Source organism: Purpureocillium lilacinum (genome assembly GCF_023168085.1).
Source record: "Purpureocillium lilacinum CBS 284.36 DNA, scaffold_5, whole genome shotgun sequence".
NCBI lineage: Eukaryota > Fungi > Ascomycota > Sordariomycetes > Hypocreales > Ophiocordycipitaceae > Purpureocillium > Purpureocillium lilacinum.
This window is the reverse complement of record NW_027072115.1, coordinates 449,249-471,617: the sequence shown is the minus strand read 5'-3', so window position 1 is coordinate 471,617 and position 22,369 is coordinate 449,249. Positions and strand designations below refer to the sequence as shown.

General features: G+C 61.8%; 10 protein-coding genes across 10 annotated transcripts; 5 read left to right on the top strand and 5 right to left on the bottom strand.

Moving 5' to 3' along the window:
* Position 1: 1 nt before the first annotated feature.
* Positions 2-742, bottom strand: PLICBS_006741 (uncharacterized protein; the record flags this gene model as incomplete). Its single annotated transcript, XM_018328208.2, has 1 exon — positions 2-742. One exon carries the CDS (start codon positions 740-742, stop codon positions 2-4), a length of 741 nt encoding a protein of 246 aa, XP_018173237.2.
* Positions 743-3,248: 2,506 nt separating this feature from the next.
* PLICBS_006740 (uncharacterized protein) lies at positions 3,249-3,833 on the top strand (the record flags this gene model as incomplete). The annotated part of the gene is made up of 1 exon (XM_018328207.2): positions 3,249-3,833. One exon carries the CDS (start codon positions 3,249-3,251, stop codon positions 3,831-3,833), a length of 585 nt encoding a protein of 194 aa, XP_018173236.2.
* Positions 3,834-4,084: 251 nt separating this feature from the next.
* Positions 4,085-5,279, bottom strand: PLICBS_006739 (uncharacterized protein; the record flags this gene model as incomplete). The annotated part of the gene is made up of 3 exons (XM_018328206.2): positions 4,085-4,486; positions 4,612-5,095; positions 5,257-5,279. The coding sequence occupies 3 exons, from the start codon at positions 5,277-5,279 to the stop codon at positions 4,085-4,087; spliced, it is 909 nt and encodes a 302-aa protein (XP_018173235.2).
* Positions 5,280-9,417: 4,138 nt separating this feature from the next.
* On the top strand, positions 9,418-10,765 carry PLICBS_006738 (uncharacterized protein; the record flags this gene model as incomplete). The annotated part of the gene is made up of 3 exons (XM_018328204.2): positions 9,418-9,502; positions 9,553-10,237; positions 10,300-10,765. 3 exons carry the CDS (start codon positions 9,418-9,420, stop codon positions 10,763-10,765), a joined length of 1,236 nt encoding a protein of 411 aa, XP_018173233.2.
* A 732-nt stretch (positions 10,766-11,497) lies between these two features.
* On the top strand, positions 11,498-12,382 carry PLICBS_006737 (uncharacterized protein; the record flags this gene model as incomplete). Its single annotated transcript, XM_018328203.2, has 4 exons — positions 11,498-11,705; positions 11,767-11,930; positions 11,981-12,200; positions 12,255-12,382. 4 exons carry the CDS (start codon positions 11,498-11,500, stop codon positions 12,380-12,382), a joined length of 720 nt encoding a protein of 239 aa, XP_018173232.2.
* A 659-nt stretch (positions 12,383-13,041) lies between these two features.
* Positions 13,042-13,929, top strand: PLICBS_006736 (uncharacterized protein; the record flags this gene model as incomplete). The annotated part of the gene is made up of 1 exon (XM_018328202.2): positions 13,042-13,929. The coding sequence occupies one exon, from the start codon at positions 13,042-13,044 to the stop codon at positions 13,927-13,929; it is 888 nt and encodes a 295-aa protein (XP_018173231.2).
* A 576-nt stretch (positions 13,930-14,505) lies between these two features.
* PLICBS_006735 (uncharacterized protein) lies at positions 14,506-15,369 on the bottom strand (the record flags this gene model as incomplete). The annotated part of the gene is made up of 1 exon (XM_065601035.1): positions 14,506-15,369. The coding sequence occupies one exon, from the start codon at positions 15,367-15,369 to the stop codon at positions 14,506-14,508; it is 864 nt and encodes a 287-aa protein (XP_065457107.1).
* An 824-nt stretch (positions 15,370-16,193) lies between these two features.
* PLICBS_006734 (uncharacterized protein) lies at positions 16,194-16,747 on the bottom strand (the record flags this gene model as incomplete). The annotated part of the gene is made up of 2 exons (XM_018328201.2): positions 16,194-16,218; positions 16,320-16,747. 2 exons carry the CDS (start codon positions 16,745-16,747, stop codon positions 16,194-16,196), a joined length of 453 nt encoding a protein of 150 aa, XP_018173230.2.
* Positions 16,748-17,285: 538 nt separating this feature from the next.
* On the top strand, positions 17,286-18,428 carry PLICBS_006733 (uncharacterized protein; the record flags this gene model as incomplete). The annotated part of the gene is made up of 1 exon (XM_018328200.2): positions 17,286-18,428. One exon carries the CDS (start codon positions 17,286-17,288, stop codon positions 18,426-18,428), a length of 1,143 nt encoding a protein of 380 aa, XP_018173229.2.
* Positions 18,429-19,188: 760 nt separating this feature from the next.
* PLICBS_006732 (retrotransposon-like protein 1) lies at positions 19,189-19,903 on the bottom strand (the record flags this gene model as incomplete). Its single annotated transcript, XM_018328199.2, has 3 exons — positions 19,189-19,418; positions 19,479-19,627; positions 19,818-19,903. The coding sequence occupies 3 exons, from the start codon at positions 19,901-19,903 to the stop codon at positions 19,189-19,191; spliced, it is 465 nt and encodes a 154-aa protein (XP_018173228.2).
* Between the last annotated feature and the right edge of the window lie 2,466 nt (positions 19,904-22,369).

Below are 22,369 nucleotides of genomic sequence, written 5' to 3'. Positions count from 1 at the left end.
GCTACCGGAACCGCATGCCCTCCCTGTCTATGCCGCTCGACGGCGCCCGGCAGTCCTGCAGCACGAGCACCATGCGCGCCCACTCCGTCGCGCCTGCGTTCCTCCACAGGTGCCTCCCCGCGCGCTGGACCGCCACGTCGCCCCTCCCCAGGACCGTCTCCTCGCCCGAGTCGAGCCGCAGCGTGACCTCGCCCTCCACGACGATGGCGTAGTCGATGTTCATGGCCCCCCCGCCGCCGCCGCCTGTGTTCCCGACCCTGCTCCCTCCGCCCCCGCTGTCGTCCTCGCTGGAGCTAGAGGCAGCGGCGCCGCGCTGTGTCGCGCACTCGTGCCCCGGGGCTATGTCGACGACGCGGCAGACGGTGCCGCCGCCGGGGCTGGCCACGCCGGCGGAGAGGACCCCGCTCGCGGTGCTCCGCCTGCTGTCGCCGCCGTACTCATCGTCGTGATAGTGTGGAGGGCTGTGGTGGTGGTGGACGGGGCGGACGCGGCCGGGCGCGCCGGAGAGGGTGGAGGCGGCGTAGACGTCGTCGATGGCGAGGCGGCCGTCGTCGTGGGGGGTGGGCGAGCCGGGGCGGATCTTGGTGAAGATGGCGGTGTTGGCGTGCGTGTCGTGCGCGGTGTAGACGTGCCGCAGGGGGCGGAGGGTGGAGGGCGGCGGCGGAGGAGGAGGAGGGGGGGTGGTGTTCGTAGTGCCGTTGGTGAGGTTGGCGGCGGCCTCGCTGGGTGCAGCGGTGGCCATTACGAAGGGCGCTTTTTGTGTCTATGCCAGCGATGTGGCGTACGTCTATCCTTGCCGGCCCAGGTCCAGGCCGTGTGTGCGCGCTGGGGTTGGTGATGATGTCAGGCAGTGACGTTTGGGAGTTGAGGTTGGAGTTGGAGTTGGAAGCTGGAGGTTTCAGGCGCCGTGTAAGTTGGTGGCTGGACAGAGCCCCCGTTGGCCGCTCGCTTCTTTTTCGTTTTCCTCGTTTCTTTTTTTCTTGAATTCAAGCCACAGATGTCTCGAACATGCGTGAATTGGCGTTTCCCCGCAGCGGTGCGTGAGTCAAAACGAGCTGCATGCATGCAGGTCGTGAGAGTTCCGGGGGGGAAGAAGCTTTGGGGTCGAACGAGCCAACGTTGGGTGGTGCGTGTAGTATGTGAATGGGTGTTGGGCTGCCGACCGGGCAGGCACGCACAGAGAGAGAGAGAGAGAGAGAGAGCTTCTAGTTATATAACAAGAGAGAGAGAGAGGAGCTGTGAGCCCAATTATTCTGCGAGCGTGGTGCCCGGGCGCCCGCGCAGGCTGCGCCACGGCAACTCTTTTCCGAGCGGGCGGGCGGGCGCACGCAAGAGGGCGGCGGCCAACCGTGGCGCGACTCGCGGGGGAAATTGTCTGCGCGGCAGCAGCAGGAGCAGCCTGCATCGGGGCGGACGGGCTGTCCCGTCATGGGCACTTTGACCCCCATCATCATCATCTCGGGCGGCATCGCGGCTGCGGCGCAGGGACCAGACATGAATGAGGGTCTATCTTGCTTAACCTTGGTAAGCCGACAACGGCAATTGTCCGCGTGGCCATGCTGGTGGTGAGGCGCTGCAAAGATGTGCCGTCATGGCCCTCAGCGAGAGCCCGTGATGTGCTCGGGCATGGTCCGAGTCTGGAACGGCACTGGGCGGCGGAGGGTTGCCGGTGGGCTTCTCGCGTGGTAATAACCCGCAGCGCAGCGCAGCAGCGCAGTTCAGCGCAGCAGCAGCAGCAGCAGCAGGGCTGAGGGCGGTGCTGGGGCTGGCTGGTGCCGCAGCTGGTCCATCAGTCCTGGGATTGACGAACACAAGTCACCAGGCAGGGGGGCCGATGGAAGGCATCGTCAACTCCGTGCGAGACGGACCTACTTCATTCTCAGTTAGATCGATGGAGCATCCCTCTCCGAATATATCTGCTTCGAAAGGAGCCTCGAGACCGGGCCGGCAATACGTCAGTGCAAATTACCGCGCAGGCGCTCCATGATTGAATACGAGGCGCCACGGACGGGTAACCCCAGAGTTCAACGCGGCGGCGGCAGGAACCCGGTGTGTCTCCCTTCCCCCTACCCTCTGTGCGTGTGAGGCGGGTTCTGGAACGAACGGATGGAGTCGCGAGAAGGAGGGGCGCGGGCAAGGGGACAAGGGGGGGAAATGCTTGTCTCAGCCCTACGGAGCTCGTGTCCGGCGGGACGAACTGAATCGGGGAAGCGTCGTCCGCGCAGTGCTTGGCTGCGCTGCGGTGCTGCGGTGTGCTGTGCTGTGCTGTGCTGTGCTGTGCAGCGGTGCCCCGCCCGGCCATCAACGTGCTACGCGGGCTACGTCAGTGATGGAGGCTTGAGCGAGCACGAGGGTCTGAGCCGAAGCTGGGGAATATTGGCCTTTGCCTTGCGCCGCCAAGGCGCTCGGTGGGACTCCGATGGGGGGAGCGTCGTAGCTGCGTACTTTATTTCGTCGTTGTTGTTGGCATCCTCGCCGTCAGCCTTGCAACTTGCAAGCTGCAGCGGTCAAATGTCGAGCTCCATCCGGCGTGGTGCAGGGGAATATCGATGTGCCCGACTCGGGCCAGGGTCAACGTTGGAGGTCCCGCAGTCAGAGGGGAGCGAATCGATTGACTCTTGACGCAGAGATGCGTTCTTCAGCAGCTAGTCACAGGGTTGAAGAGCACCGTGCTCGACGAGCGCGTGGTGAGTTGTGACAAAGTACAAGTTGCGAGGTCTGCGACCGTTTACGATTACTGCGCCGCATGTGAGGCTGTCCAGGGTTAGGGTTAGCCGGCTGGGGGTCGTGCCACACCAGAGATCAACCCTGGCAGGGGAACCGGGACACGGCATTCGGCATTGGGACCTGACGAGGCACATCCTATACAGGAAATGCGAAACAAATCATTGTCGTGCTGCCCACCATGCACAAGGCGCACCCAATTGTCGCATCCTCGGCACCCAAGCCGGGGCCGGAGCTCCATGTCGTCGGCCCAGTCCGGCGCCGGACCGGTCTGGTGGCGGGCGCCCACTGTGCAACAACCACTAACCACCCAACCTCGGCTCGGCCGGGGTGCCGCCCGCCCTTTGTCTGCTCCTCCTCCATCCTCCTCCGCCCTCCACCACGCACTGACGAGCTTCCTCCCGCAACGTCCATCGCCACAACCTCACCCGCTTCAACCCCCCGCGCATCCATTGACTTGACATGTCCATCAACACGCCGCCGCATTGACGCCGCCCATCCGTCCCTCCACTCACTCGCCCGCCATGTTCGACCCGTCCGCGGCGCCGCCCGTCGACGAGTGCCCCTTCTGCGCCATCGCCGCCGCGCACGCGCCCTACGACCCGCGCCGCCCGCCCGCCTCCCTCAACGCCGAGCTCACGACCCCGCCCTCCTTCGTCGTCCTCTCCACGCCCCTGCTCGTCGCCTTCCTCGACATCATGCCCCTCTCGCCCGGCCACCTGCTGCTGTGCCCGCGCCCGCACCGCCCCAAGCTCACCGACGCGACCCCCGCCGAGGCCCGCGAGCTGGGCGCCTACGTGCGCGTCCTGTCGGCGGCGCTGGCCCGCGCCACGGGCGTCGACGACTGGAACGTCGTGCAGAACAACGGCGCCGCCGCCTCCCAGGTCGTGCCCCACGTCCACTACCACTTGATCCCCCGGCCCGAGATTCGCGCCAGCGGCCGCCTCAGCGAGAGCTTCACCATGTTTGGCAAGGGGAGACGCGAGGAGCTGGATGATGATGATGCGGAGAGGCTGGCTGCCGCGATACGCAGGGAGGCGGCGGCAGTGCTGGCCGAGGAGATGCCCGACAAGGACTCGGATGGGAGTGGGAGGAAGACCAAGTTATGATGATACCCCGTCCACGCGACAACGACGATACACGCCATATACATACATATATGCATATACAATGTACACAAGCACATATTACACGCAACTCGGAATGGCTGGGTCACGAGGCCGGTGTCGACCAGCAATCCAATGGTCAATCAGATCCTTGCTTCTATGTAAATCTAGGTATATCCCATCACGTTTGTTCAGCCACGTCCACGCCTTCCTCTTCCTCCCTTCCCCCCTTCCACGGCCACCACGCAACACACTCAGTTCATGAGCTTCTTGTCAAAGACGCGGATGGGCAACCACTCGTCGTCGCAGACCTTGTACTCGCCGAGGCTGTCGGCGATGCCGTCAATGGCCTTGATGTCCTCGGCGGACAGCTCGAGGCCGTCGATCTGGAAGTTGGCCTGGACGCGCGACGGCGTGACGCTCTTGGGGATGACGCTCCAGCCCTTGGTCAGGCCCCAGACGAGCAGCACCTGCTGCGGGGTCTTGCCGCGGGCCTCGGCGATCTTGAGCAGCGTCGCGTCCTTGTAGAAGGGCGAGTCCTGCGACCCCAGGCACGAGTAGCCCGTGCTGTGGATGCCCTTGCTGGTGTTGAAGGCGACGACCTTGGGCGAGGGGTAGCCGGGGTGCAGCTCGACCTGGTTGACGGCGGGGACGATCTGTTTTTGGGCTCTTGTCAGCAACGAGACACTCCATGTCACTTACACGAAACGAAACGGCGCGTTGGCGGCTACCCGGCGTGTTCAGAGGTTCACTGTGAGTGTGTGGCGCGAGAGAGGCGTACCTTGCAGTTGGGGTCGCTCAGCAGCTTCTCCATGTTAATCGTCTCAAAGTTGGACACGCCAATGTTGCGAACCTTGCCCGTCTCGACGAGCTTCTGCATCTCGCGCCAGGTGTCGCGGAAGTCCCAGTCCGGGTGGTGCTTCTTGAGGTCCGTGGGGTCCGTGGAGCTGGGCCAGTGCATGAGGTAGAGGTCGACGTAGTCGGTGCCCAGGCGGGCGAGGCTGCGGTCCAGCGCGCCCGCCGCGTCCTTGTGCTCCGGGTTGTCGAGCTTGGTCGTGAGCCAGATGTCGGCGCGGGGCACGCCCGAGGCCTTGATGCCGGCGCCCACCTCGGCCTCGTTGCCGTACGCCGCCGCCGTGTCGATGTGCCGGTAGCCCGCGCGCAGGGCCGCCTCGACGGCCGTCTGCACCTCGTTGGGCGCCGAGCGCCACGTGCCGAGCCCGACGGCGGGCATCTTGGCCCCCGTGTTGAGCGTAAAGGTGCGCCTGCGGGGAAGTCGAGCGTGTCAGTTATTATGTCCTCGCTTCAGGGGCTGTTGCCTGCCATTGAGTTCATTCATGCTGAAGCTTCAACGCGTGATGTGTGGAGCGGGTGGTGTGATGGCAACGTGGCCGGGCCGCGCGCGCGGGGGGATAGAGTTTCATACGTGGTGTACTGAGGAGAAGCCATGGTGACGATGCGCTGTCTCAACGTTGCGATCTAGGTTTCGGCGGGGGTTGTTTTTCAGGCGAGCCCTTGTCTTGTCTTTCAACGTTTCTCGTGAACCGGCTTGTTCCTCTGGGATTGACAATCCAACTGCTGAGGAGAGAGAGAGGGAGAGAGTTGAGAGAGACGACCGTGGCCAGGCCCCAAGAACAACCCCGCGGCAGAACCGGCCCTTTTTCAATGCTTTCTCAAAAGGCAGAGCAACCTTGTCCATCCTCGGAGTAGCTTCTCCCTGTTAGCCCTTACCCGGCCACCCGGCCCGTCATGGACCTTCCCTGGTGGTCCTGCCTGCACTGGACTATTATTCGGGGGGTGGAGAGAAGCAGCGCAGTCACCAACACTTTCTTTGCCCCCCTCCCCCGCCCTCCTCCTCCCACTCCAGTCCATCCCCCTTCAACCCAGACAACTCGCATCCCGCCCTCCATGACGTCTGGAGGGGCCACTGCGCTCCAATTTAGCAGGCCAGTTTACCCGGCCGGTCCCTGGACCCACCACCGCCGTCGCCCGCCCACGCCGTCTTCACGTCGCCCCGCGGAGGGGGCGCTTGAGAGGCGGGCGGCCCTTATCCAGGCGCTTTTTGCCGCCGGCTATTGGTGCGCCTGTTAAAATGGTTGCCCTTCGGCCAGGCTGGCCGAGCGTGTAAGCACTCTCTCCACTCGCGCGCCTGTGCGTGCGCGCGTGCGCCCGCTGACGATCCATCTGCGTGGACGGGACTGGCGTGGCCTGGCCTTTCACGTTCCTTCGACGGGAGACGATGGGGTTCGATGTGCAAGCTAGTCGCTGCTTCGCTGTCCTCGAGCAGCGAGGTCTCTTGGGGGTCGCGTACGAAGTACGTACGTGGTAACATTAGAATTGCCGGGCGGGACCCGTTGCTGAATTTTGCCGATTATCGAAGGTTGATGATGGGGTTGGGCTGGGCTGAGCTGGGGTAATCGCAGTGGCAATTCCACATGAGCCTGACACCGAATCCAGGTTTGACGGTTCGACAGTGTGGAAGTCTGGCTTTTTGCCCGGCTCGGCTATCTCGTTACTCGCCATCACCCGGGCTGAATCTGGCTGAAGATGCGCCACCCCCCGAGGCAGTGTACACGTGCTCGCTTCAGGAATTTATCAACCAGCCTGCGCAGCGCAACGATAGTGCGTGCCGTTGCGGCCTGCATCGCAACCGCGCGCTGCCACATGCGCAACGGGGAAGGCGGAGCCACACGCACGCACTTGACGCCGTCCGGCGAGTCGGACTCTTCCTGAACATGTATTATTCCTCCGTATCTGACATGGCGTTACGGCGGCTTTGGCTGCTCAGCTTTGTTCCAGTATGCACGAGCACACGCTCCCCGCGTGTCTCAATGGCGAGTGTCTTAGTACCTATTCCGGCATTGTGCGGGCAAGCCAACGTCGTGCTGAGCAAGCAGACACTCCGCATGTCCCGGCCCAGCGTGGGGAAACTCGCGTTCAGTAATACAGAGAGATGTTGAAGTTGGTTGCGGAGAGAAGAAAGCCATTTCTGGGTTAGGTTGGTCACACCAACAACGTGCTCGGAGTATTGGCCCTCAAGTATTATGCAGCAGCTATGCCTGCGAACCGTCGCCCTGAAACCAATGTTGGCTCGCGATGCTCCGTGCCGTGAGCCGAGAACCTGTATCATTAACAAACCAGGGGTCTGCCATGACTGAGCCACCGTCAATAAAAACCAACTCCTATCCAGCCTCCCTGTTCGGGGGGGACTCTTTCTGGAAGCACGGCTCGAACACGAAGCACCCAGATGTTCCTTCTCCGCGCACACGCCGTTCGAATGGCTCGTCGCACAGCATATCGTGTCAGCTGGACTGTTCCACCGCCGCCGATTATGCAGCGCAGCCTCCGTGGACCCGACTCGTGCCGCCGCAGGTCTTGTGTCGCTGGAAACAGCTCGCGTGGGGCGTCATTGGCAGCCGTTTTCCATCAACGTTACTCGAGCACGTTCCTCTGCGGTCGACGTTGCGGTCGATCATTGCGTCGGTTTCTTCAGCCGTTGATTGAGGCGCAGAGCGCCGGTCGGGTATCCGCGTCCTGACTCGAACGCGGAGATGGACCGATTGCTCTTGCGAATCATGCCCGTCAAGAGGCTATGCTCCTCTCTGTATCCATGGCAATTGCTGTGCGTCTTATCGTTCAGGCGTCCTCTGGCGCGGGTGAGGGACGCGATCGCGAAGGTCAGGCCATCGCATTGACCTCGCCGAGCCTCTTCGAGTTTCGTCAGCACGCCACACTTTCCTATTTCGCAGCATATCCAAGCACGTTTCTCCAGAGAGGGATGTGCCACCACAACCTGGGCCGGCGTTGTCCCCTTTTCTGGCCCGACGGCGCATCACTACCTCTGTTGCTGAAGCGTAGCTGGGCAACTACGAGATCCTCTCGTCCGAGGACAAGGACTCGAGCAGGCATGAAGGGCCAATCTCCTCCCCCGCGTCGCGCCCTGTAGATAACATACCACACAAGGGTCTCGGAAAACCCCTTTCCCCGCGTCTGTTTCGAGTCGCACGAACGCATTGACCTGAGCGCTCAAGCGTAGCTGTCAGGACGCAGCGATGGCGCAAGCAGGTCCAAGGACGACCAACGCCGGGCGCATCCGCGGTCGAATCGGCGGCGTTTAACCCGCTCTTCTGTGTCAATGAGGCAGGTCCTCAAGACTCAAAGAGCTAGGTAACTGCGACGGGCGACAGGGCTGGACGGCAGGGCTGGGGTCTGTATGTGCCGAGAGTTGCCAATGAGACAGCAGGCGTTATTGGCCCTTGCAATGATGCCTGGCGGAATGCGGGAGCTGTGTGCCGCATGAAGGCCCACCCTGCAGCGGCATGGGACCCTGGCGCAGTAGCATGTTGCTCCTGTTGCAGAACCAGAGCCATGTGCCCTCGACACGGTAGTCGGAGACAGTTGCATAGAGCTATCGTAACTGTGAGAGTGTAACGCGGGCGGTGTCTCTGCTCAGCAGCAACACAACATGAAGGTGAAGCTGTTACGGAGTGAGGTAAACGGCTTCCTGGACTTAGAGGCGCGTGGCCGATGAGCCCCCCCCGGCGATCCCACATGCCGGTTACGGGGATTAATAGCGTCGTCTCAACTTGTATTCCGCCGAGATACGCACCAAAACGCTTGTTCTTCCCCCGGATCTCCGTCCACGCACAAACGAAGCCAGCCTTGTCCTTGCTCGAATGGTTCACTTCAACTCAAAGACACCTCAGGCTAAATGAGGTTTGGGGCGGACCCTTGCGGAAGCACTCCCGTCAAGTGCCTACTAAACGGGGTTTGCGACCACCAGCGCCGGTCGGCTTGGCGAGCCGAGCCCGCAAGAGGCCCCCCATGGGCGTTAGACTCAAGGCCCCAAGAGCCGGGATGCTCGCCCTGTGTAGATCCGAATCCGGTAGTGGCGCGCGTTCTTGTGTGTCGCGCACGGACGGTGTCGACGGCTGGCTGGCTGGCTGGCAGGTAGCATCCGCGTGGAGATGCCGCCAGCGACTGGCCCCTCTCGCGTCTGCCTTGGCCGACGGACCAGGCCGTTGATGGCATGGAGCCAAGGGTGTACTTAGCTTGCGCTTTGGCCCTGACTCGGATTTGGAGCTTGACAGTTGCAAGTCGCCAGGCTGGGGGGCCTTGCTCGCCTTGACCTCCTGCCATTGAGGGCGGCGGACAGCCAGCCATGCGTTCTTACAGCCCGCTAGCCTCATCTACAAGTACCGTTCATGCATACATACGGGCAGGCGCCGGCACATCAGCCCTGTGCCTACATCGCCTGCTTGACATTTCAAATATGCCTAGCCACCCCGTCCGGCTCTCGCCGTAGCGCTCAGTTTCGGATTGACCCTCCCGTCTGTCGAAACGCGCCATGGGCTCAAGCACAACGGGTGTCGGTCTCTCGGGAGGGACCTGGCCCTTCGTCAACGCAGGATCAGAGCTCATGATGCAGCGAAGTTTGCGCGTGAGAGACCTCACCCTGTGGGCGAGCGACTTTTCGCAACTACCAGAATGTGCTGTTAGTGAGTCTTGCGTCGTCATCCTGATACTTGTTGTTAACAAACGTGTATAGGTCCCTTGCGTTACGGCGAGCTGTGGCTCGTCGTCAAACATGACCTGCATATGCGGCGACGAGCAGACCAAATCCGAGGCGGAATCGTGCATCATGGTCAACTGCACCCGGCCAGTGGCTATCCGTACGTAACTGCACAGAATCCATCTTGACATCCTTGGTTGACAAGCCCAGATTCTAGAATCATCACCGAGACGGCATGCGAAACGCCAGTCCGCGACCGACGCCTCAAGTTCAACGTCCTAAACATCATCCTCGGCGCTTTCACCACTCTCTTCGTCGTCACTCGTCTCATCTACAAGCAATTCTTCAGCGCGAGCCAACGCCTCCGCCGCGACGACTGGACCATAGCGGCCACCCTCGTCGTCGGGGTGGCCGGCATTGCCATCATGATGTTTGGCCTGACCGCGCACGGCATGGGACAGGACGTCTGGGGTGTCTCCCCATCCGACGTGCGGACCTTTGCCATCTACTTTTACGTCATGGAGATGCTCTACGTGGTCCTGATCGGGCTCGTCAAGCTCACGCTAAACTTTTTCTATCTCGACATTTTCCCCGGGTCCACCATGCGGCGAATCCTCTGGGGCACGGCCGTGTTCCAGATTGCCTTCATCGTGGCGTTCCTTCTAAAGGTGGTCTTCCAGTGCCACCCTACGCAGTACTACTGGGAGCAATACGACTTTGGGAGGACCGTCGAGGGCGGGTGCATCAACATCAACGCGTCGGCGTGGGCCAACGCCGCCATCAGCGTCGCGACAGACTTTTGGCTGCTCGTCATACCGCTCAGTCAGCTCAGAAAGCTGAAGCTGCACTGGAAGAAGAAGGTCGGAGCAACCCTCATGTTCTTCACGGGGACAATGTGAGTGATGAGCCCGATACTTACCAATACTCACCACGCTCAACTAACGGAGACGTCAATAGAGTCACGATAGTCTCCATACTACGCCTCCGCTCCATCACGCACTTTGCCAGGGGCTCCAACCCCACGTGGGAGCTGTGGGACATTGTGTGGTGGTCGACAATCGAGGTCAACGTGGGCATCATATGCACGTGCCTGCCCGCGCTGCGCCTTGTCCTGGTGTATCTCTTCCCTCGCATATTCGGCACCGACATGCGCTCCAGCCGGGACCCGGGGTCGCGGTCGACCGCGAACAGGCAGCCGGCGATACGGCCGGAAGTAAATACGGATGAAGAACTCGGCGTAACAGAGGGCTTAGATGGGTTTGCGAGTACGACGAGGTTGCACAAGTTGGATATACCCGCCCAGGCTGCGCAGCCAGGGAATACATGGTACGAGGAGAGTGTCGGGGAAGGGCAGAGGAGGTATCTCAAGGCCAATGAGTGGCCGGTGCCCCCTGGTGGGCGAGGATTTGGCGACATGAAGTAAAAGCCCGTCTCATTCGACACAACGTGCACTCGACGTCTGAGGTGCGGGCAGCAGGAGTATTTACGGCCTGATCACACAAAACGACAGGAATCATTCTTTGTACCTAATTTCCTAATAGTAAAATTGGGCTTCATCCAGACATTTTTCCCCCTTTGTGCGAGCAACTGACAAGCTCACGGCAACACTTCAGTGCTTACATCTCGTTCCATGTCCCCAGGAGCCAGCCGCATCTCAATCAAACATGGACCACTACCCCAGGCTAACTAAACTCCGTTGCTCTCGGCGAATTGCAAGTTCGGAATTAATATCCCCCCCAGACAGACGCGCATGTCCCGATGTTCGAACCACACGGGCCACGGCGTTCCGGCGGGACGATGTGGGCCTGCCGTTGACCGTCCAGGGGCAGGTCAACAAATCATGTGGAGGTCGTACTTAAACAACGGACGTTAGACGGTCTTTGGAAGTCCCGAATGTCCGAATTCACCTAGTTACCTACACCATTGGGGTAAAGCGACCTTTCTTTCCTCATCTGGCTTATCCCGAGTCTTGGGGAGTAAGACATGAATTGACCGAATGGCCTGAGCCGGGTTGCTCGGCAGGGTGGGGCTCCGGAGATGCATGGCGACGCGGCAGGCAGTGTATTTGGCTCCTGGCGTCCTCGAGATACGTATAAAGCAAATGTCAAGTTCTTGTGGATTGATGATTACGGCAAAGAAGCAATGAACCGAAACCATGGAGGCCTTGAACACGCCGCACGGCTATTACCCGCTGGGCGTAGAGCTGCCGCACTATGTCGCCAACGAAAGCTCCGTTGTTTCGCTGATTGCTCGCTTTGGCTTCCAATGGGCAGCTGTGCTTGTCGGCTCCTATCAGCTTTTCGGCTACCTGCGACCAACAGCCAAATCATCGGATCGGCTCGCGTTCACTTGGATGTGTTTGAGTAAGCATCCTCTGTGCCCCTTCTGCCCCAGGCTGAGTCTTGGGCACTAACATGGGGACAGCCGGGTTCATTCACCTCTTCTTCGAAGCCCATTTCGTCTCGAACCACAAGACGCTTGCTGCTGATCAGTCCTTGTGGTCCCAGCTATGGAAGGAATATTCTCTATCCGACTCTCGGTACTTGACGTCTGACACGTTCCTTTTGTGCATGGAAGCCGTCACCGCGGTAAGTAAGGGCACTGCTTGCAACCACACGTCACTAACACCTTGTTTCAGTTTGCTTGGGGTCCGCTGGCCTTCCTCATTGCCTATTGCATCGTCGTTCAACACCCCGCCAGACACGCTCTGCAACTCATAATCTCGACCGGTCAGATCTACGGCGACGTCCTCTACTACGCGACGAGCCTCCTCGAGATATCATACTGCCGGCCGGAGCGATACTACTTTTGGTTTTACTACTTTTTCTTCAACTTTATCTGGATGGTCGTGGGTTGCTGTGAGTTAAATCAGTGGATGAGGCGTCCTGATACAGGCAGCTGACTAGCTTCAGATTATGTCAAGCAAAGTGTTACTGAGATTTGGAGCGTCTTCGACAAAGTCAAGAAGGCCGAGAGCTTTGCGAATAATGAGAAGCGTTTCGCCAAGGGCGAGGAAGCCATGGGACAGAAAAGGAAGTAGCCCAGGGCTACATGAGAATTGTCGGGGCAAGGCAAACACTTGAATCAGGATAGACAAGGTATATCAGAAGAGACGTGCCCTTGCATATCGAGCAGTCAGTGATGCACTTCATTCTTGAAAGACAAGACACTTCGTTTGGCCGCATGTACGGAGCATCGTACCGTCTAAGTACATGTACCGGCGAGGACGACTCGTGATCCAATGTAAAGATATTACTGTATGCCACGCAGATTGACGAATGTTCTAGGTGCTTATTATACGCGACATGACTGTGAAAACACCCTTCCAAGCATTTTTTATCTTCGTTGCGCTGTCGTTGGGGGGTTTCCAAGGCCCTGTCGAATCCCTTGGGGGTCGTGGCGCCATGCCTCACATCTCCGATGTCGCCCGAAGCCAGCCGCACAGAGACAGCTGCATGCGGACGACAGTCAAACGATTTGACAAGCCGATGCTACGCCCTTTGAACCGATGACATCAGATAGGCACCATCACAATCGGGCGAGCGGATATGCTGCCATGACTGCCCACGCCGGATACCTCGGCCTGGGTGTCATCCCCGCTCACTTATAAACGCAGATAGGGTTCGGTGTCTGCTCCATAGGGCGTTCGACAACAACGCCAGCCGTCTTGACCTTTAGTATAGGTATCACCTCTTCACGATGGCGGACAGCGAGCCCAATGCCGTGCAAGTCTCCAAGACAGAGCATGGCATCACCACCATCACGATTAACCGCCACCACCGGCGCAATGCCATTGACGGACCCACGGCCAGGAAGCTGACCGACGCATTCCTCACGTTCGAGCAGGACCCGTCGCAAAAGGTGTGCGTCTTCTACGGCGCGCACGGCACGTTCTGCGCGGGCTTTGACCTGCACGAGGTGGCCAAGTTCCGGCCGGGCAGCGACGCAGCACCCGGTGAAACATACAACGGCCCCATCATCGACGCTCGCCATGGCGTACAGGGCCGCAACATCGGCCCCATCGGCCCGTCGCGCATGCAAGTCTCCAAGCCCGTCATCTGTGCGGTGGCCGGCCACGCCGTCGCGGGGGGTCTCGAGCTCGCGCTGCTGGGGGACATGCGCGTCGCCGAGTCGGACGCCGTGTTCGGGGTGTTTTGCCGGCGCTTCGGCGTACCGCTCATCGACGGCGGGACGGTGCGGCTGCAGGCCGTCGTGGGGCTGGGCCGCGCGCTCGACATGATCCTGACGGGGAGGCCCGTGTCGGCGCAGGAGGCGCTGCAGATGGGGCTGGCGAACCGCGTCGTGCCGAGGGGCGAGGCGCTGCGCGAGGCGACGAGGATCGCGGAGGGCCTGCTGGCGTTTCCGCAGCGGTGCATGAACGTGGACAGGGCGAGCTGCTACTACGCGGCGTACGAGGCGCGGTCGTTTGAGGACGCGATGAGGCACGAGTTTGAGGAGGGCGCCAAGGTCATCACTACGGAGAGCGTGCAGGGCGCGGCGAGGTTTGCATCTGGCGCGGGACGCCACGGCCAGTTTGAGAAGCACGACTCTACGTTGGAGCCAGGGGTGATACTCGGAAGTCCGTAGGAAGGGGTTGGGATGAAGGCGCAAAGCAGAATGCTGCGGTGTTCCCGGATGTCCTGTGTCTCCGGCTCCATGACCTGTACTCTATGGACATTGCCTTGGCGTGCTATTTTATGCCGATGAGAGTTTCGTGCTGGCGTTGACGGTCTTGCAATGCGTGGCCGTGTAAGTCGCCTCCTCAGGCGCATCCTTCCGCCCCGTCGCCTCGCGTGCTCTGAACAACATGACGCCAGATCATCCTGGACTGGGGCAATAAGCTACTCCCAAGTCCGGTCTTTTGAGTCTTCAAAGATGATAGAGGTTGCATGATCAATCACAGGTGACTTGATGAACTGCTCGTGACCATGTAGAGTCAGAGACGGCTTATGTATCCGCGTGCCCTTTTCCGATGCCATCTACAATCCATGGATGCGATACTTTAATAACATTTGTACAATAGCTATAGGCAGATGTTTAAGACAGAGATGCATGTATGAAGACGGCCAAAGTGTATTGCCTCTCCATGTCAAGGTTGACCAACGCCAACATTGATGGTACACGTAGTAACTTATACGACAACTCAAAGCACCTTGCCCAAGCTCAACCCCGGAACCTCGAATGCAGCTTGCGCGGCTCGTACCGAACCTGCCCCTCCTGATCCTGCGCCATGCCAAGCGTACGTCCCAAGCCCGGCATCCTACTTGGCTGGCGACTCGGCCTTTGGCCCTTGTCAAGCGTGAAGCCGAGCACCTCGCACATGAAGACGATGATCATCTCCATGACGACAAACATGCCCACGTACTCGCCATGCGAGGGCGTCACGTCGCCAAACACCTCGATGCACGAGTACACGAGGCGCACAATGACAAACGGCAGCGCCGCGCCCACCGTGGCCACGATGCGCCGCTCCCCGCGCGGCACCCACCTCCAGTGCGTCGCCGCGAGCGCCTCCTCGAGCAGCAGGATCCCCGTGACGGCCACAAAGATGGCGATGCCCGCGACCGACAGCCCCGCGTAGTCGACCGTGGGGTCGCCGGCGGCGTCGACGGCAAAGTCCGAGTCGGTGCCGCCGACGATGACGAGGATCAGGCCCACCAGCATGAGCAGGTGGACGGGCTTCTGGTACGCGACGCGGAAGACAAAGTCGCCGCCGCGGGTCTCCGTTATGCCCTCGAAGGCGCGCGTCAGCAGGCCGATGAGCATGGCGACGAGCGGGCCCAGGCCTAGCCCGTTGAGCACCATCCACCCGATGTAGAGGTTTTCGTTGGTCGGGTCGTTGATGGTGGCTAGGCGCAGGCTCGAGCCGATGAGGCGCGCGAGCGCGAGGATGATGAGGAAGCGCCAGCCGGACGACTTGTGGAAGCCGTGCTTGATGCAGAGCCACACGCCGCCGATGAGGTAGAAGGAGAAGACGACGATGGTGGCGATGGCGACGCGGTCGTAAAAGTCGATGGGGCGTGACATGATGATTTGCCTTGTGGAGGATCTGGTATGGCTTTGTTGGAAGTAGTTGGATGGCGAGCTGTGATTGTGTAAGTGGGTGGTGGTGAGTTTCAAACCGCGACAATCCAGCAACGCCAGGATCCAACTGCCGGTCACAGAACGAGGACGTCACGTACTCTACATATATTTCCTGCCTGCCTTTGAAGCAGTCAATTGTATCTGCCCAGCTGCTCATGGCCTGTCACCTCACCTTTCGCTGAAGCCGGTCGGGCACCAGAGCTGAAGCTGCCATCCCCGGACCACGGGCGATTAACTTTGCGGCGGCTTGTCAGCCCGGATACCGCGAGCCGCCACTCACCGTGGTTCCCGAATAGGAGGCCAGATGGACGGCGCCGCCAGTGCCAGACAAAGGGCATCGCTTCGACGGGGGGGCCGACTCCCGAGCCACTGCCCACCCGGTCCCGAACGGATAGACCACAACGGTGGCGTCTGGCGCCGGCCGGCTTCCTCGTCGCCTGCCGGGTTTTTGGACTGACGCATGGTCCGCTCCGGCCGGGGAATGACATATACACCATGGCTCGAAACGGACATGGTTTCGAGGTCCGGTAGTGTGATAGGGCTGAATATCTTGTAATTTGCTGTTCTCCTGTTGTATGTGGTACGGTCTAGTCTGGGTCTGGGCTCTGCTTGGACAACGTAGTGCCCTGCCGGTCGACGACACGACGACTACTAATAGAGGCGTAGGTTCATGGTGCTCGCACTTGGCGAGGCACCTGGGCAAGTTGTAGACTACGAATGATGTTGCCTTGTCGGGCGACGGTGATTTTGGCGGCGAGGAGCCGTCGTCACTGCTCGACGTACTGCGACAGCCTATCCGCAAGTTAGCCAAGAACACCACACCAGCCGTACGCATATACCACGGAATCGCAAAAGAAGAAGCACAGAGATGAGAAGAAAAGAAGGCCACATACTCAATCAGATTCCCATCCGGATCCCGCACATACACGCTCCTAATCCTCCCCCTCGCCCCCGTCCTACCCACCACACCACCCCCCTCCAGCACCTCCACGCCCGCGTCCGCGAACCCGCGCGCAACCGCCGCGAGGTCCACCCCCGGATCGACCAGGAAGCACAGGTCCGCGGTGCCGGGCAGCGCCGTGGTGGCCTTGGGCTCGAACTCGCGGCCCCGCTGGTGCAGGTTGATCTTGTGCGTGCCGAAGCGCAGCGCGTGCCGCGTCACGGACGGGTCGGCCTCGGAGGCGAAGCTCGTGGCCTGCATGCCCAGGTGGGAGGTGTACCAGGTGAGCGTCGCGGGGATGGAGGCGCAGGTGAGGACGAGGTGGTCGATGTCTTGGACGGGGGCGAGGGGCTGGCGGGGGGGCGGAGGTGCGTCGGCCATGGTGGCTGGGAGGGAGTTGTAAATGACGATGAAGAGAGAGAGAGAGGCTGCGTCTTCGTTGTGAGGTCGGGGTGAGTGTTGAGGGGAGAGGATGTGAGGCGGATGAGTGGTGCGAGGAGGAATCACGGCGCAGGGCGCGGATGGCACGTCGCTCTTGTTATACGACGCTGGCTGCTGGCTGCTGCTGCGCATAAGACGTCACTCGCCCGGCCCCCGACGCCGATGCGACCCCCGCGGCCGGCATCTCCGACCGGTTCCCCGCTCGGGGCGTGCAACCGACCAAGCAGCCGACTTGAATGGTGCCGGCGAGTTCGCAAACAACTCACTTGGCAGCTACTGCATATGAAAGGCCCTCGCCAGAGACTCGGCACTTCGTCAATCGTGCCTCTCCCCACGCGGCCTCAGTCGTTTCGCGGTTATGTCGATGGATCATAGTCCAGGGGCCTCTCAACTTCTTTCGATATTGCATATCGAGTGCCAATTCTCGTGATAGCCTCACTGTCTCACTCAAGCACGCATCACCCCGGGAGTCCAATCAATGGCTACACCCCGCGCCGACATCCTCCCCCTACTCGAGGCCGAACTCGACGCCATCTTCACCCTCGACCGCTCCGTCTCTCCTCCCGCCCTCCTCGCCCCCGACCTGCACGCCGTGCAAGCCGTCCACGCCCTGCACCACCACCACCCCTGCGCTTCCGTCCTTGCGCTGTCCCCACCACTCATCGCCGCCGGCTACCATGAACGTCTCCGTCCGGAAGAAACCCCTTCCCCTCCTCCGTTATCCTCGCATGAGTCCTGCGGCGGCGGTGGCGGCGGCGGCGACGATGAAGAACCGCCCTCGTCTATCACGCGGCTGCGACTCTCCCTCGGCCTTTCGGAGCGGTGCGTAGCACACGGGCCGAGCTACGTCTTTCCGGCATCCTTCTCTGCCTCTTACACGCGCTCGTCGTGGCCTCTACCCACGGATGTCCGTATCATCGCATCCGCAGACGACATACGTACTACCGCCGCCGCCGTTACTGCTGCTGCTGCTGCTGCGGCGGCGGCGGCGGTAACTGCTGATGAAGATGCACCGCCGCGGCTCGCCCGCCCGGAGAACTGGCAGCCCGGCGAGTGGACCGACCTCCTAGCCGGCGCACTCGGACCCTGGGCCATGGCCGTCGTTGCGAGCGACGCCGACGCGAACAGTCACCCAGACGCAGACGCAGACGCGGACAACAAGAAAAACAGCAATCACAGAGAGCAGCGCAGCAACCACAGAGGCCAACATAGCAATCACCGCAAGCCGCCCGCGCTGCTCACCCCCATATCAATCTGCTTCTGCGCGCGCCTCACCGCCTCCGCCTCCGAGGCCGGCATATGGACGCACCCCTCGCGCCGCGGGCAGGGCATCGCGCCCGCCGTGGTGGCCGCCTGGGCGGTTACGATGATGCAGCAGCAGCAGCAGGAGGAGGGCGGCGGCGGCGGAGCGGCCGCTCACGGCGGAGGCAGCAGCGGCGGCGATGGTGATGGCGGCACGCAGAAGGGGAAGCAGACGCGGACACTATTCTACAGCACAAGCGCCGACAACGCCGCCTCGCAGGCCGTCGCCCGGCGGTTGGGCCTGGTGCCCTTTGCGCAGATATGGAAGCTGCTGCTGCGCGACGAGGAGGAGGAGCCAGCTGCACCGCCGCGGAATTGAGAGATACGTAGTATGTAGAGAAGGAGTCCCTGGTCACGGCGGCGAAGGCGGCGGCGATGCAGACTGCAGAGCGACGCGGTGAGGCGACACATTGATGAGTGAACGGACAACGACCAGATTGATTGATGGATGGATTGATGGATGGATGAAAGGGATAGCGGCAGATCGACGGCCGCAACCACCACCACCAGCGCGGCAGCGGCAGCGGGCAGGACGCGCGACGCACGACACTTTGGGCGAATCAAGGCGCGGCCCATGCCATGCCGGCCCGCGGTCCGTGGACTCCATTCATCAAAAAAATACTGGCCAAGTCACAGTTCAAGAAACCATTCAAGCTACAGCACGGGCATCGCGATCAATTACTCCCATCACAACAAAGAGGGCCGGGGAGTAGCAGCCGCAGCGTGTGGGCAAGGCATCAAACATGGTCAGGTAGGATGGTAGTAGGTAGGTAGATTTGACGGGGCTCACATGGCTGGTTGGCTGGTTTCGTAGGTAGCGATGGGTTGGGTACAGTACGCCACGGGCATGACATGGCATGGCATGATATGACATGACGAAAGCCCCCCCTCTGCGCGCGACTCCGGCTTCCTGCTTCCGATCCCATGTCCCACGCGGCGCGCGGGCACATCGTGAGGAGGCGAAGCGAGGCAAGGCGCGCGCCACAACGCGACTGGAGCGCGACGCAGGCGCACAATGCATACTCGCAGGCACACAATTACGCGCCGCGTCGTCGTCGCCTCCAAGCATCTCCCGCCCATCACTCCTCCTCGTCGTCGCCGCCCGCCGCGACGGCCTCGGGCTCCGCCTCTGCCTCGGCCGCGGGCTTCTCGGTCGCCTTGACGGGGGCGTCCTTGGCGGGCTCCGCGGCGGCGCCCTCGTCGGCTTCCTCTTCCTCGGCGTCCACGTCCTCGTCGGCGTCGCCGTTGGGGACCTCCTCGGCCGAGGCGTCGGCCGTCTTGCGCTTCTTGACGGGTGGTCTCTCGTCGTCTGCGACGGCAGGGCAGCCTGTTAGCGATGCGATTGAAGCTGTTGAGAAGAGTAGCTTACCCTTGACGCCGTTCTTGGGCTTCTCGGCAGCGTCATCGCCGCCTTCGGCCTCGTCTCCCTCTTCTTCCTCGTCCTCCTCGTCACCCTCCTCCTCTTCGTCCTCTTCATCCTCCTCGACGTCGTCTTCCTCGTCGCCGGTGGAGATGTACCTAGGGTGGGTGGGTGTGTCGTCAGCGTGGGGCCCCCATGGTCGATTTTGGCGCATAGCATCGATCGAGTCAATGGATGCGCCGGGGGAGCTGCGCGTCCCATGATTCCGCACAATGACACGCCGCGCCGGGACAATCGAGGCAACGCGCGGGTTTGTCTTGTCTTGGGGCAAGGGAAGAAGGCACTCACTCCTCTTCCTCCTCACCATCGTCGTCCTCGGGGAGGGAGACCAGCTCCTCCTCCTCCTCGTCCTGCTTTCTCTTGCGGGAAGACATTGCTGTGTGGGCGTGGGGGATGTGAAGCGTGTAGGTGGTGCGGGTGACAGCAATTGGGCGTCTGGGAAGCTGCCTATCTTACAACAGGGCCCTGGGATGGTATGGGAGGGAAACGGGTGACGGGAGGCCAGGTATTTATGGGCAAAGGGAAAGGAGAGGGACGGGGACCGAGAGAGGAGAGTGAGCGGGAGCGGGCGAGCCAGCGAGCCAGCGAGCTGGGCGGGAGGGCAGACGGACGGGGGCGCGCCGGCGGCAAGACGAGGCAGGGCAGGGCAGGGCAACGGCAGAGGCAAAGGCAGAGGCAAAGGCAAAGGCAAGGCTACAAGCTACGCAGAGGGACTACAGCGGCTGCTAACGGTCGTGGTATCCGGTACTTGAGACGGGCTCGACCAGGAGACGGCAGAATGTGGGAGGGCAGCGGAGGACAGACAGCTCGTCTTGGTCAAGAGGCAACGGGGATGCTCTGCGGCGTCGGATGTCACTGGTACGGGCGCGGCGGGCTGGGGCTAGCTGGGTCGAGGTCGCGTCAGCCTCAATCAGCAGAGCTGTGGGCGTACATGCGGTACTGCAGAGGGAGTGGAGGCGGGGGCCACGGAGACAGAGAGAGAGAGAGAGAGAGAGAAAGAGAGGGAGACGGAGGGATGGGAGGGAGAGTGTGAGAGGCAGAGAGAGGGAGACGTCCAAGGAGGGGGACCATGGGGCCCAGACGGACGGACAGAGAGTGAGAGCGTCGCTGGGCGCACGGGGAGGGCGTGGGCCTTGTCGGCCAGCAGCTTGTGCGTGCTGCCCAGGTTGCGTGGGCGTGGTGCCGGCAGAGGTACTCGTACACAACCTGTTGCCCAGTGAGTGAGTGAGTGAGTGAGCGAGCGAGCCAGAGGGAGTGAGAGGGAGGGAGTGGGCACCTCCTCCTCCTCGAGTCCTCATCGTCCATCCATCCATCCATCCAGCCCAGCCCAGCCCAGCCCAGCCCAGCCAGCATGAACTGGAACCTGCCGCCGACTGGAACCTGTTCGTGCTCAGCGCACGCCAAACCTTCTGCCTTTCGACACCCTGCCTACCTGGAGCGCCCGTATGCAACCTCTCGCACGCAATTGGAGGGTCCCCCATGCCCCCCAAGGCCCCGTCCCGTCTGCGCGTGCGTCGCCCCCGGTGGTGGCTGGGACGGCCATCGATGAGCTACTGTGCCAATCGCACCGCGGTTCGCTTCATCATGCTGCCTGCTGGGGGTGTCCCCGCCGCTGGAGCTCTCCCACCTGGACGGGAGCTGCAGTCGGAGATCGGGGCGTCTCTGGAAGGGGCCGTCCTCCAGCGGCCCAGGCAGGCTTGCGCCAAAAGGGCTGGACGGCGGCTGCTGCTGGGCGGGCTGCAGCCACTGAGCGCCGCCGGCGGGACGGAGGGGGGAGGGGGGTGGCTGTTGAGCTGCTTGCTGTGCGTGCTCTCGCTCTCCCCCACTGCTCTCGCCATGCCGGTTGCCCCCAACCCCGGCGGCATGGATGGATGGATTCATGGCCCGCGGAGCTTCAGCCAGGGCCCGTGCAGCAGCCGGCGCGTCCGCATCAGCCGCTGCTCCTCGTCGCTCGACGTTTTTGTTTGTCGCGCGCCTTCTCGAGTCTGAGCTCAGTGCCGTGCGTCTCTTTCGCCCGTCGTGCCCTCTCCCTCCCCTCACGTCGCCTTTTGTCTGTCCCTCCGGGACGCAGAGTACGTAGTTGGGTAGTGGTATCGTTGCAGCCACATGCCCATCAAAGAACTCGAGTGTCTCGAATGCACGACAAATCCCGCGGGCTCGTCGAGTCTTTGTCGATGCTGCCGCCCTGTGCCCGTACCGCAGCCCCTGCCAGGCTGCCGCCAGTGGAGGGCTGCTCACCTGCCTGCCTCATTATCCTGCGCTGTCCGTTGGTCGCGGCCTGTTGGTCGCGCGTCTCAATCGTCCTTTTGGCTCGTCTCGCCTCGGCAGCGCTCCCTGGAAGACGACGCTCCCGCGTCGTGCGTCTGTCGCGCGTGCGCTGCGTGCCCCAAGCACGCACGTAAAAAATTGGGCCAGCTCTTCCGCTGCTGCTGCTGCTGGTGCGAGCTCGGCCGCCGTGACGGGTGTGCGTGTAAGTAAGCCAGCCAGCAATCCGGAAACGGAGGCGAGCCGACGCCGCGGGCGCGGTGCGGGGACTTGGGAGGGGGGCCCGCCAGGGCCCGGTGAGGCATGGGGAGGAGGGAGGGAGGGGGGGGCTGGGGAGCTTGGGGAGATCGGGGGCGGCTTTCTTCCTTTTCCGCCTGGCGGACTTTTCGTCACGGATCACCAGCGAAGCAAGGCGGCGACGAGCGGCTTTGGCTTGCATCTTGGAATCAGTGACCGGATCACGTGGAATGGCACGATCCGCGCTCTTGCCCTGCATCTGCGCCCACTCCCGCCCGTTCGCAATCCCGGATTTACGAGCCTCCGTGATCCCGTTCATTCCCTCCCTTGACCAGACA